This window comes from Aristolochia californica, unplaced genomic scaffold, assembly GCF_029961685.1.
Source record: "Aristolochia californica isolate CCGP_79_NKW_82.1479 unplaced genomic scaffold, dmAriCali1.0.hap1 SCAF_11, whole genome shotgun sequence".
Taxonomy (NCBI): Eukaryota; Viridiplantae; Streptophyta; class Magnoliopsida; order Piperales; family Aristolochiaceae; genus Aristolochia; species Aristolochia californica.
In genome coordinates, this window is record NW_027181782.1 from 33,568,389 (window position 1) to 33,582,211 (window position 13,823).

The window sequence follows — 13,823 nt, forward strand, 5'->3', positions numbered from 1 at the left end:
ACTCTAGCACTTAAAGATAAATCCTAGCATAATTAAATAAATCAACATAAATAAAAGATTAACCTAACTAAAACACTTTTAAACTGAAACTCTTCTTTGAGACATCTTATTATGAGAGTTATGTACGACTCTTCCATATTTGCTCTTGAACAGAACATGTTCAGGGCATCATTGCAATGTTCACAAAACATCCCACCTCACCTTTCCTAGAGCAAGAAAAAATGAAATTAGGTCAAAGCTTATCCCAAAATAACTAGTCTTACATACCCAATTCAATCATACCAGTACTAATGCATCGGATCCGATTAAAACTCCAAAGTTAAGAAACCCAATTTGACATGTTATAAGAGTAGGGATCTCTCACCAAAATTTTCCACTTGTGAGTACAATCTTGAATTTATTAGACAGGAAAAATTATTATAATGGAGCAGAAGCGTTACGCTCCAGATTGGAGTTGAGGCAGGAAGGTACTTCCCGTGGGCCCAGAATCTGCGCAAATAAGCGGATAAGTTTACCTTTTTGTGAGACCCACAGTTTCGTTCTGGATACTGAAGCGGATAGAAAGTAATGAGCCCTAAGCTGTCAGCCGCAAGCGTAAGCCGTTAGCGGCTTTCCGTTTCCTTTTCCAAGTGGAAGTAATATTTCTAAATTAATAAATCCTCACTTTTATTGTTTTCTCTCTGAAGGAGGCGAAAGGCCTATAAAAACTCACACCTAGGGCTCTCTCTTCCCAGTCAGAAATTTCTGCTTTTTTTTTGTTTTGTTGTTTTGCCTCTCCTTCTCCCTCTCTCAATCGAGATCTCCCATCCGCCGTCCGGTTTCTATCCATCAGCGGAGATGGCATCGAAGAAGGTGATTCTGAAGAGCTCCGACGGCGAGGTCTTCGAGGTGGACGAGGCGGTCGCCACGGAGTCCCAGACAATCAAGCATATGATCGAGGACAACTGTGCGGATACCGGGATTCCGCTTCCGAACGTCACTAGCAAGATCTTGTCCAAGGTGATCGAATATAGCAAGAAGCACGTCGATATGCAGAAGCAAATCGAGGATAATAAGGCCGTTGACGATGAGCTTAAGAATTGGGATGCCGACTTTGTCAAGGTTGATCAAGCTACCTTGTTTGATCTTATTCTGGTAAGATTTTTGCCCCCCTTCTTTTTTTTGTTGGTTTTAGAGTTTTTCTTTTCTGGGTTGCGTTTGATGTTTTTTTTTTTTTTCGTGTGTGTTGGTTAATATTCGGAGTTTTTTATTGCTGTTCATTGTTCTGCTTGGATGCTGGTCGGTGTGAGGGCTGCGGGCGTTGTTTTGGTTGATTGTTGACTGCACGATTTACTGATGTTGCTGTAGTTGGGGTAATAAATATATTAGGGTTTGGAGGTGCCTTGTTAATGGCGATGTTACTTGATTAGGGTATAATTGCTTGCATGTCGTTGGGTTTTGATTTTGTGCCTTGATCAGAAATTGTTTCGTTGTTCTTTTACTGCTTTTTCTGTATCTTTGTTTTTATTATATTTAAATACATTGCTGGGATCTTGACATAATTTGTTCCTACGGTTGCGTGTTTGCTTGCGGGATGTTTTGATAGAATACTAAATTTAAGATGATATTGTCCTGATAACGTTTGATTATAATTTTATGTGTGATTCTAATTTGTATGTCTGCTTTCCATGCATATCACGTACATGTGATTAAGCAAGCCTTAATTTCTTCTTTGCTCAAGTTTCAATGTACCTCATGTGATACCATGTATAATTGTTAGCTAATAATTGTTTAAAGTCTTGTTGTTTATGACTCTGACGCCATGCCAAGGGCCTTATGCATGATATTTTTCTCTCTGATGATGATTAATAAGGCTTTGATTAGATTTGGAAAAAAAAAAAATCGGTTTAATGTACTTGGATTCTGTGCATTTCCTTAGGTTGAATCCAACCTTAAGTAGTGTCGTTTATGCTTTTAACATACAGTGTTAAGATTATTTTTTCGCAGACAAAGTTAAGGTTTTTTGTCGGTTAATTGTTTCTTTAATACACATGTTTTATGGTGTTAAGTGAGTTGGCTGTGCCTGTGCTTTAACTTCACTTTAGGTATTGTTGTTTGAGGGTGATTTGCTTCATCTAAGCCTGTGTATATGTGTATGAGGAAATATGAAGATTTTTTTGGTATGTTACAATTTTTAATAATTTAGCCACCATTGTGATTATCTTGTAATATCTTTACCTCCTAAGCATGCTAGATAACTTATTCACAATGATCTGTGCATGGTGGTTTAATGATGTTTACTGCGTACAACAGAATTGAATAGGTAAGTGGAGTAGCTGGTTTTTTTTTTTTTTTTTGCTTTTAGAGAGGGGGGTGGCACGATTCGAACTCGCAACCTGACGCACCTATTGTAAGAAGAATACCACTAGACCAAACGGAGCAAACGGCCATCGGTTAAGTGGAGTATCTGTTGAAATGCACAATTCGTCACTTCCCATGTGTGATTTATATTTGAAACAACAGATACATGTTTCACAGGAAATTAGACATGCTGATTATGCACTTGTGATGTTATTTGATGTTGGTAGTACCATGTCAATTGCCTGTTAATTGGTTTACATCCTTTACTGTAGATACATGAAAGAGCATGATGAGATAGACATTGAAAACGCACTCATTAGGTTTTTATTTTTTCTTCTTATGACAGTCGGGAATTAATCTTCTTCTGTTCTGCTTTTGGTAATATCTTTAAACAATGTAGTTGTCTTCATGTAGAAATAAATGCATAGACAGTATTCTATGATTAAGTGACCTCATTATACAAGCATCTTTTTATGGAATTATTATGATTATTCTTTCTTTGACTTTTCCTCTTATGTACGAGTTTTTTTGTAGAAAAATTGTTGAAGCACGTAATTAACATGCTATTCTCTGTTTTATTCTTCTTCTTTTTCCTGTTGGAAATGCAGGCTGCTAACTATTTGAACATCAAGAGTTTGCTGGATTTGACGTGTCAAACAGTGGCTGACATGATCAAAGGAAAGACCCCAGAGGAGATCCGCAAGACCTTCAACATAAAAAATGACTTCAGCCCAGAGGAAGAGGAAGAGGTCAAACGGGAGAATCAGTGGGCCTTCGAGTAATTTGATAAGGGGCATCAGTAGTGTTCAGTCCGTTGTTGACGGTTCCTGGTACCTTTGTTTTTAGTTTAGTTAGATATACTCTATGTATGTTATATAATGAATGTTTGACGATTGTTCGTGGTTCCTGTATGTGTGATATGGTAGCCCTTTTAATCTTTAGTCTCCTTCACTGTAATGGTGATACTGGAATTTTCGTTGTTGCATGAGATGCATGATGTGGTGGATGAAATGGCTTTGGATTCACTTACCGGCCCTAGTGCAGCGTGGTCAGTTACACAAGGGGCATGGTCCTTGCTTTCAGCAAGGTCTATCCACCCCTTGAGTTGCTTTGGCTAAGCACGTTGCAATCTCATAACTCTGCTAGAAAGTATTGCTTTGGCTGTTGCCTTGTGAAACAAAAATAAAAACAGCATGAAGTTGGTGCTCTTAACAGGTCGAAAGAAGGGCCTTGTTTTCTGCATCAATCATCCATAAACTATTACTGATGATGTTCAATCATCCGTAATTCACTTTTTTAAGTTATGTTGATAAGTATTGATTACTCATTTATGTTGCAAATGCAGTGATTTACTCATGATAGTTCATATGTTTAACAGTTGACATTTTATATGCTTGATCTTGTTATAGATTGGATAACAAATAAATGGTTCCACTCCTATTGAGGCATGTCTATATAGGCGATTTGTATCTACAGGGGGGAGGGGCATCCAATATCTGTTTCCTGGTTGGAATGTTGGAGGCATCCATTGGAACTTTTTCCTTGGTGCTTCATTTACTACTGGCTTTATTGGCCTTTGAGAGCCATAATTTTCTATGAACAGGAGAATAAAAGCATGCAAATACAGAGAGAAGCAAAAACTTCATTGAAGTATATGAAGAAATAACTAATATAGCAGAAGCAAGCAAGGAAAAAAACCTTACCTAGACTAAGAGATCAAGTTTGAGAGAATCAGATACCTGAATAGAAAAAGTAAAGAAATGAAAGAAAACAGGAATGCAGAAGTGTGGTACATGAAGAAGACTCTGGCCAATTTATTGATATCTTGATTTCATGGCTGAGACATAGGAGAGCTGAACTAAGGCTTCTAGCCACACCACTCTGAACTAGGTAGAGAGAATCCATAGTCGAACTTGCAAAGAAAACTCATGGTTTCTCTGGTTATTGAACAATTTACAAAAGAACATGCTTAACCCTTCACTTATCCATTTTTCGTCGGTTTTTGTAGACCTCACTGTCTCTGTCTGAAAGTGAAATTTAACAAGAGAGAAAGAAGATAGAAGTTGTAGTGAATGGAGGAGAAAAGAAAAAAAAAACACGAAGAATCCTTATTATCTGTCTATATGGATCATTCCCTCTTCACTGTACAGAGATAGGTAACATTCCCCCCTCCATGAATGAGACATTACAACTCTAGTAAAAATATATTTCTGGTTAAAGAGAAACTCTACAGGGTGATGAATTTTCTTTGATTCTTGTAAAGAGGCAATAAATCAAAGATTGGTTTTCCCCGATCTGAGACGATACACTGAACTCGAATGCCGACTCCGGAATCCGATCACATCCCATCTCAGCTCCTCCTTTCATTTACTTCAAAATTAAAGCAAATAGTGGCCTGAGCCTTTCTACCATGCCTCTCTTCCCCCCTTCCCTTTCATTGTTGTCTTGAACAAAGCAACTTGCAGAAGATGCCCAAGGAGGAGGCAAGGCAATCGCCTCAACAGGTTGGATGATCCTTTTAAAAACTTCTGGATTAAGCCAATAATCCCAAGCGGAGGAAAATCGCTAAGCCCTCGAAAACAAGTCGGAGGTACTAAGAGTCAGCATTAAGCCACCTCAATGCCAAGAAAATATGATGCTCTTCTCTAACCCTTGCCCCTTCTTTAGAAGATTGGAATTTTTTATGCTTTTCCTTAGAGAGTAATTTTTTTCCTAATTTTCCTTGGTCCTTTGTACGAATCAAATTAGACTCAGTATCAAATTTAAATATAGACCCATGAATTTTCCATACATAGTAAACAAAAGTATCTAGAATTAGACCTCCATTTCAATAAACGTATACTTGCTATATTTGATAAAGGAGAAAATACCTGAAACAATACATACTTAACTAAATGATTGTAAAAATCTTATTGATCGAATAAAAATAATATAACTTTAAAATATTATCTTGTTCTGATGACTTTTATAGTCACTAATACACTTTTTTTTATATGTTAATCACAAAAGCACACGCACCCTTTTTTTTGTCTCAATATCTTCATTTGAGATAATTTTGATGATAACAAACATTTAAGTTACTAATAATATGTATTAAGTATGTTGTATAATTAAATTAGCCCATAAAAGAAATTTCTTATAGCAGATTCATTGGACGCGCAAAAAAACTGTATTGACAACCCTTATAACATAAAGCGACAAACAACTCATGTCAGAAAGCACACTATATGAAGGCCTGACAATTGTTTTACCCAAATAAACCAGAGCAAGAGAACTATCGTGTGCAAACTACAAAATACAAGAAATTTCCTTTATGACCCCAAGCAGAAGAGTCGATTGCATTACATGAAGAAGTCAACCCCATTCAAAAAAAAATTACAAGGATTTGACCTTGAGAACTAGAAAAAAAATTAATTAAAAGAGACCATATATGAAGTAGAGAAGTAGGAATCCACCCCATGGAAGGAATTGACTACAAGTGTCTACTGAAACAAGCCAGGTATAAAAAGGAAATCAAGTCCCAATGTAGGAGTTGAATCCTTATGTAATACCTCCAAAAATTGTAAGTGCCATACCATTGTGTTCACAAATAATAATAATATTAAATATATTTTTTTAATTTTGGACATATCTTTGGTCTAGTTTTCCCATATGTCAAAAGATCATTTTCAAAACTTGCCCTAACCATTGAGTTATGTTGAATAGCAAATATTAAAGAGTCTTACATGACTATCATAGAAAGTAGTCTCACGGGAAGAAACTTCAAAGGAGGAAGAATGTTAGTATTATTAGACTTCTATTTATAGTAGAATTGTTTAATTGTTTTAGGACTTATCTTTTAAAGTTATACTTTGGGTGTAACTAAGATATGGGTAGCTTAATTTAACTCAGATTTTACGTATTCTCACTAATAAATAGAGATTTAGTGTGTTAAATTTAGAACATAGTCAATGAATTATTTTTTTCTCCTAACATTTCAACATGGTATTAGAGTTGGTTGCGTAAGTATGTGGGTTTTTTTTTTGTACCCATTTTTCCATTGCCATCAAACTTCGGAGATAAGTCTAGGTTCAATTGAATCCATTTCAACCTGTCAATCTGGTCTAAATCTAATTACAATATATAAAAATCTCTTCATAGGGTGGTTTGTCCTCCTTCACATGAATAAATAACCCTAATATTGGGTTATGGTGAGAAATAATTGAACAAACCCCAAGTCGTTTTTCCTCTAGCTTGAAGTTGCATAACATTACACATGAAATGTACAATTTAATATAGGGCACTCAACTTATTTAGAAATATTTAATTTTATTTTAATAATAAGATTTTACTTATAATAATCAAGATATTTTAAAATATGATCAATTATATTTTATTATCAATTATATTATAGGAATAAGAATTAATTTAAAAAAAGGGAAAAAAAAAGAATGCTACCTTTCAAATCCTGCTTAATGTCACAAGATAAAACACTCAGTAAAAGTAGTTCACTTTCCATGTAGGGTAGGAAAATAAAGGAGGGCCCTATCATCATTGTAAAAGAGGGAGGAAGCTACTGACTTGTTTGATTAGGAAGAAAGAGAATAAGAATCTCAAGGTACAAACACTTCTCTCTGCCTTTATCCTACTTACAAATAACTTAATTTGTATATAATTCTTTTACACATAATTTATTCCATATACCATTTTATCTAATTATTTATATGTTTTTTGTTACCGTTTATTTACCTATTTATTGAACAGTAAAATAGGTAATTAGGTAAATAAATAGTATAATAACCTTTTAAACTTGTAAAAGTGATAAAAATATTAACTTACATAATCATGTACACTATGCCTAAGAATAATTCTACACTAATGTATGATACATCTTTAAAAAATATTTTGAAATTCTTAAAAAAGGTAACTATAATCATCTAATACCTCTAACATCCCTACATTCAAACAAAACATTCTTGATTTACCCTTACATATAATTAAGCCTGACAATCAGCCAAGATTTGATTGATTCGAATCCTTTTTGCTAGTCTTGAACATGATCCCTTGTTTGAAAGGGACATAAATTTGAATTCAGACTTGTTGAAAATTTATCTGGGCATAAGGGGGTCTGACCTAGTTAATCCCCATGAGATTTCAAGTTTAATGTGGATGATAAATAATTACATATATTTTAGTTTTATCTCATTTTTAAAACCAATATTTTAAAATTTTCCATTTAATGTCAAACAAAGTTTTTTAATGATTTAAATACTTGTATTAATTATAAAATTAGTATACAATTACTTTAGCTATAATTTTATGTAATTTCACTAAAACATTAACAAGCAAAATATCATATATAGTTATGTCCTTGTATGTTTTATACAATATTATAATATTTTTATCATATTTTTATATAATCTTATAATAAAATTTTAGTAGTCAAATATAGTTATGTCTTTGGTATGTTTTGATGTATTTAATCATAAATACATAAAATGATTATTTTCTTTAAAAAAATTAATTCTAATGCAAAAAAAAAAAAAAGGAAACAATTAGGTCAAACCATTCAAGCCCTTGTTTCGATTGAACCGTGTTCCATCTGCTTGGATAGGTGAACTCCTTGCATTCAATTGTGATCAAACAAGAAATTTCTTTTATAAAGGGTTTCTTAAAATTTCTTTGAAGATGTTCAAAACACAACTTCAGTGCCAATAGTAGCCAAAGTGTTTTTCTTTGGCCTTGTGCTGACTAGCATCTTGCCTCTGATTACTACAGCAAGCCGTTATCAGTTGTCTCAAGCTTGGCTACTCGACGGGGATTTGGTGCCCCATCACGACCACCATTTACAAGCTTCTACCATTTCACTTCACGAAACATCCTTAATATTCACAAAAAATCGAAGTTTAAAGTGGTTGCAGCACCCACCGCTGCTACTTACAAATCCCCATCTTCATCTTCTTCGATCCCACCATTTCTGCAGTGTACCCCTCTTTGTCCCCCGCCGGCTCTCCGCTATGAAACTACTGAACGTCACCTGCTTCGTCGTGTTAATAGCAATTATCGCCTCGGGGACCACCCTCCATGCAGCTTTAACAGCCAAAGACCTGGAGGAAGCTGCCATTGATAGTATTCTCCATCGAGAAGACCAATGGCCGTCGTCGTCTCTCGCCGCAGGCCGGCGTTCGGTGTCTGGTTACCCTATGAGCTTGAACGCCACCTGCAAGAAGGACCCCAGCAACAAGGAGGGAAGCCCGGGGCCATACTGCTGCCTCAAGCAATGCGTGGACGTGAAGACTGACCATGGCAATTGTGGATCTTGCCACCACAAGTGCAAGAACAAGGAGGCCTGCAGTAAGGGACGATGCGTTCGGCTTCCTCCTTTTGCCGACTGCGAACAGCCTGGTCGTCTTCGGTGATTCAGGGCCATTAATCCTCTCGTTTCAAACTTCTTTCCTCGTAATTTCTTTTCTTTTTTTATAAAAAACTTATTGTAAATTAAGTCATTAGAAGTATCTCATACATTGCTGTGATTAATAATTTGAGCAAGGTAGTAGGGTTTGGAGATACCATGCTGTAACTACCTACACTATATGATCTATAAAATGTTGATTTGTACATGAACTCCACCTCCTTCTCAAGCAAGGTACTTAATTTAGAAATCAAAATGACTAGCCAATTTAGGAAACCTCTTTTTCAACTAATAAACTCAATATCTTTGTACTTATTAATCCATGTGGGATTATTCCTTAACACTCCCCCTCACGTGTAGGCCCTCTTTTGTGGCTCTGTGTAGATAATTTGGGTGCAAGCCCACATATGAGTACTTGCTCTGATACAATGTGAAGTTGAGTCCAAGGCTCATCCTAAAATGACTAGCCAACTTAAGAAGTCTATTTACCAACTATTAAACTTAAGATCTTTGTACTCACTAATCCATGTGGGACTATTCCTTAACAGGAAGTACTCTCACCTTTACAACTTTGAGGTTCAGAGCTCTCCAATTTACTAAAAACTCACACGACCAGCTCTACCCTGAATAGAAGAGTTTGAGCTTTGTCTCACCCTCCACTTAATGGTGGTGAAGTACACAATGAAGCAGTTGAACCAACCACTAATGGTCCTTGGATCCAACTTCTTCTCTTATGGATTATAAATTCTCACTTCAGATGGGCATCCCCAAACGTGCATATGTCGCAAACTCGGTTTCCAACCTTTCCATAATTCAAATGGCATTTTTGGAACAGCCTTGGTTGGAACTTGGTTTAATATATACACTGCCGTCTTAAGTACTTCAGGCCACAAGGATCTAGGAAGATTGGAGTTGCTAAGCATACTTCGCACCATGCCTAATAATGTTCGGTTTCTTCTTTCTACTACACCATTTTGGTCTGGAGAACCAGGCACGGTATATTGGGTAACAATCCATGTTCTTGAAGAAACTTTGCAAATGGCCCAGGTGCTTGTCCATTCTCTGTGTATCTACAATAGTATTCTCCACCTCTATCTGATCTCACGATCTTAATTTGCTTACCGCATTGTGTCTCTACTTCAGCCTTAAAGATCTTAAAGGCATCTAATACTTCATTCTTGTTATAAAGCATGTAGAGATACATGTATCGTGAGGAATCATCTATAAAAGAGATGAAATATTTCTGACCATGTGAGTCCATGTATGGACTACATATGTCAGTATGTATGATCTCTAATATGGTTGAACTCTTATTGACACATTTCTTTGACTTGTTAGTTTGCTTTCCCTTAATGCAGTCTACACAAGTCTCAAAATCAGTAAAATCCAGAGTATTAAATACTCCTTCATTCCCTAATCTTTTAATTCTATCTATAGATATATGACCTAATCTTTGGTGCCATAATGTAGAACAATCCTCATTAATAACACCTCTTTTATTACCAGTGTGAACATGCATTGAATCGTAAGTGGCATTGTTTTGTAAATTAATGTTATAAAGACCATCAGACAATGTATCATTCCCAATACAATTAGACTTATAATATAAACTGAAAGATGAGTCTGAAATGTTAAAAGAATATCCATAAGGTACAAGCCTTGAAACTGAAATCAAGTTTCTGGAGAAACTTGGAACATAAAAGGTCTTTTCTATTTTTAAAACAAAGCCAATACTTAAAGTTAAATAGCAAGTTCTTATAGCTTCCACATATGAGCTCATCTGATCTCCTGAGAAAATGTGATGCTCACTTTCCACTGGTTTCCTTAGGTTTTGCAAACCCTGCAAGGAATTCGAGATGTGGATTGTTGATCCAAAATCAATCCACCAAGTGTAATTATTGACATTAACCATATTAGATTTATAACAAACAAATGTGGTTGGTGTACCTTTGCCAGCAAGCCATTTTTGAAACTTGGTGCATTCCTTCTTCATGTGTCCCTTCTTTTTACAAAAGAAACACTTGGAATCTTTCTTAATACCAGCTTGGGGGGGGGGGAGTATTTTACCCTTCCCTTTTTGTTTGGTTTGATACTTGCCCTTTCCATGTGTTGCCCGCATGACACTTTCTCCTAGCTCCATCACCAATCTCCCTTCCTCTTCAACACACATGGTCAAAAGTTCATTAACTGACCATTTATCTTTATGTGTGTTGTACGAGATTTTGAAGGGTCCATATTGGTGCGAAAGGGAATTCAGGATGTAATGCACCATGAAAGATTCTAACATATCAACCTCGAGATTTTTTAATTGAGCCGCTATATCCCTCATTTGCATGATGTGCTCACGTACACCTCTCATACTGGTGTGCTTTAGGGATGAGAACTTCATGATTAGGATACTTGCTAATGCCTTATATGAAGTGACAAATTGAGCATCAATGGCTTTCAGCAAGTCTTTGACATTTTCATACTGCTCAACAGAACCATGAAGACCAGCAGCAATTTTAGTCTTAATGAACATTACACTGAGGCGATTAGATTGGTCCCATCGTTCATAAAGTGTAATTTCAACTGCAGTGTTGGTATCAGTAATTACTGGTGGTTCGTCTTTCCTAATAGTATAATCTATGTCCATCCACCCTAAATGAAGAAGTATTCAATCTTTTCAGACCTTATAGTTAGAACCCTTAAGATCAGGGATATCACAACGAATATCAGAAAAATGTGCAGGTTGTACAACTGCATAAAATTACAAATTATATGCTGATGTTAAAACTGAGGCTTGAATAAAATATCATGCTTAAAAATCAAATCAATTGACATAAAAAACATTGCCTGTGGGCTAAATATTTTTTAATTCAAGCAGATTCAATATTCTTTATGAGTAAACTTGATGATAAAACTATCAAATTATTTATGAATTCATAATTCCTATGGGTAAATTATGAATAATTTGATATTTTATCCTAATTAATATACTCAAATATAATAAAATTTCTTGTGGGATAAAATTTATTATATTAAGTATAATTAATTATAATTAATTTCTACTTTTTTTTATGATAAAACTATCAAATTATTTATGAATTCATAATCCTTGTGGGTAAATTATGAATAACTTGATATTTTATCCTAACTAATAAACTCAAATATAATAAAAATTCATATGGGATAAAAATTTATTATATCAAGTAAAATTAGTTTCAATTAATGTTTAATATTCTTTATGTGATCCTAATCATAATATATAATTTTTATTAAGTTAAATATGTTGTGGTTACTCTCTAATTAATAAAAATTATATGGATCACTAGACATTAAATCTCATAAATGTATGAGAATAGCATGAATTGCATAATTGTAACTTACACTAACATGTTATCATTATGCATAAAATATTCTCATAAAATATGCATAATTAAAAACAATAATATTATGCATAACTTTAATTTCATGCATTTACATATATGCCAAAAAATGCATAAAAACTGTGACAAGAAATAAATCTAAACATTCCAATATACATAACAGCTGACGGCCAGTGGCCTAATGGTCACTAGCGCAACTTATTTTCCCAGCGTGTGGGTTCGAATCCCGCTGACGCAAAACCAATTTTCAGTACCGAATCGGCTCGGTCTAGGAACAGCGAGCCAAATCAACTCGTCCGAGTTGACTCAACGGTTTTTTTCCCCGAGTCAACCCGACCTAAGTCGCGGTTGCCGAGTTGGAACGGTGAGTCTCAGAAGACTCGTCCCGAGCCAACTCGTCTGGTATTTACAAAAATACCTTATGATTTTAATTAACATGATTTTGTGCGCTGGAGGTCGTCTTCAACCTCCAGCCGCGCACAGAAAGAAAGTTCGTCGGTGTTCCGTCGGCAAACCTGTCGGAATAGTCACCGGCGTCGGCGCTGCGGTTCCGATGCTCTAAGGCGTCGCGAGAGAGCCGCCGCGGTGAGCTTACAGAGAGCGGAATGGTCGCCGTCGCCAGTGTCGGCATCATGCTCGGCGCTGGTTGTCGCCGAAGCTAGAGCCCCAGCTCCCGCAAATGGGGAGCATACAAAGACCGCACAAAATTTGTTTAAAAAATAAAAACACAGCTGAAAACAAAGCTTTTAAATTTAAGCTCAAATGGAACCGAAACGCTGGATCAGAGGTTTGCTCTGATACCAACTGTAAGCCTTAAACATGAATTTCTAATAACAACATGTAATTCATCATATAAATTAAACGGAACCTAAATCATACCTCCTTCCATACGCTTCAAATTCCGTTCTCTTTTCGGCGCTTCCGATCTCTGAGCACTCACGGTGATGGCTCAACTGAAGGGGCTTGAGTGACGAGACAGGGGACCGAACAACCAACTAAAGCCAACCTTCCATCAAGGTTATTCATGACTTTGTGTTACCGAGGGAATTGCAACTTCTGAAAGTTGCAACTGCCAAAAGTTTTAGACCACGTTAATGAGAAAATTGTTTCTCAAAAAAACGGTTAACAAGTATCTCATACATTGCTGTGATTGATAATCTGAGCAAGGTAGTAGGGTTTGGAGATACCATGTTGTAACTACCTACACTATATGATCTATAAAATGGTGATTTGTACATGAACTCCACCTCCTTCTCGAGTAAGGTACTTAATTTAGAAATCAAAATGACTAGCCAATTTAGGAAACCTCTTTTCTAACTAATAAACTCAATATCTTTGTATTTATTAATCCATGTGGGACTATTCCTTAACACTCCCCCTCACGTGTAGGCCCTTTTTTGTGGCTCTATGTGTAGATAATTTAGGTGCAAACCCACATATGAGTACTTGCTATGATACAATGTGAAGTTGAGTCCAAGGCTTATCCCAAAATGACTAACCAACGTAAGAAGTCTCTTTACCAACTAATAAACTCAAGATCTTTGTACTCAATAATCCATGTGGGACTATTCCTTAACAGGAAGTACTCTCACCTATATAACTTTGAGGTTTAAAGTTCTCCAATTTACTAAAAACTCACACGACCGGCTCTACCCTAAATAGAAGAGTTTGAGCTTTGTCTCACCCTCCGCTTAATGGTGGTGAAGTACACAATGAAGCAGTTG

The 13,823-nt window shown here is 35.8% G+C and overlaps 2 protein-coding genes across 2 annotated transcripts; both read left to right on the plus strand.

Annotated features, from left to right (window-relative positions):
* Positions 1 to 696: 696 nt before the first annotated feature.
* LOC137944898 (SKP1-like protein 1A) lies at positions 697 to 3,311 on the plus strand. Its single transcript, XM_068790696.1, has 2 exons — positions 697 to 1,134; positions 2,949 to 3,311. The coding sequence occupies exons 1-2, from the start codon at positions 838 to 840 to the stop codon at positions 3,120 to 3,122; spliced, it is 471 nt and encodes a 156-aa protein (XP_068646797.1). The 5' UTR covers positions 697 to 837; the 3' UTR covers positions 3,123 to 3,311.
* Positions 3,312 to 8,336: 5,025 nt separating this feature from the next.
* On the plus strand, positions 8,337 to 8,738 carry LOC137943817 (stigma-specific STIG1-like protein 2). Its single transcript, XM_068789251.1, has one exon. It carries the CDS (start codon positions 8,337 to 8,339, stop codon positions 8,736 to 8,738), a length of 402 nt encoding a protein of 133 aa, XP_068645352.1.
* Positions 8,739 to 13,823: the final 5,085 nt, after the last annotated feature.

What these genes read in the sequence shown, in the direction of transcription:
- LOC137944898 (XM_068790696.1), top strand. Translation starts at nt 838, where the DNA reads ATGGCATCGAAGAAGGTGATTCTGAAGAGCTCCGACGGCGAGGTCTTC. An exon ending in CCTTGTTTGATCTTATTCTG is followed by an intron (nt 1,135 to 2,948) that starts GTAAGATTTTTG and finishes TTGGAAATGCAG; the next exon opens with GCTGCTAACTATTTGAACAT.
- LOC137943817 (XM_068789251.1), top strand. Translation starts at nt 8,337, where the DNA reads ATGAAACTACTGAACGTCACCTGCTTCGTCGTGTTAATAGCAATTATC.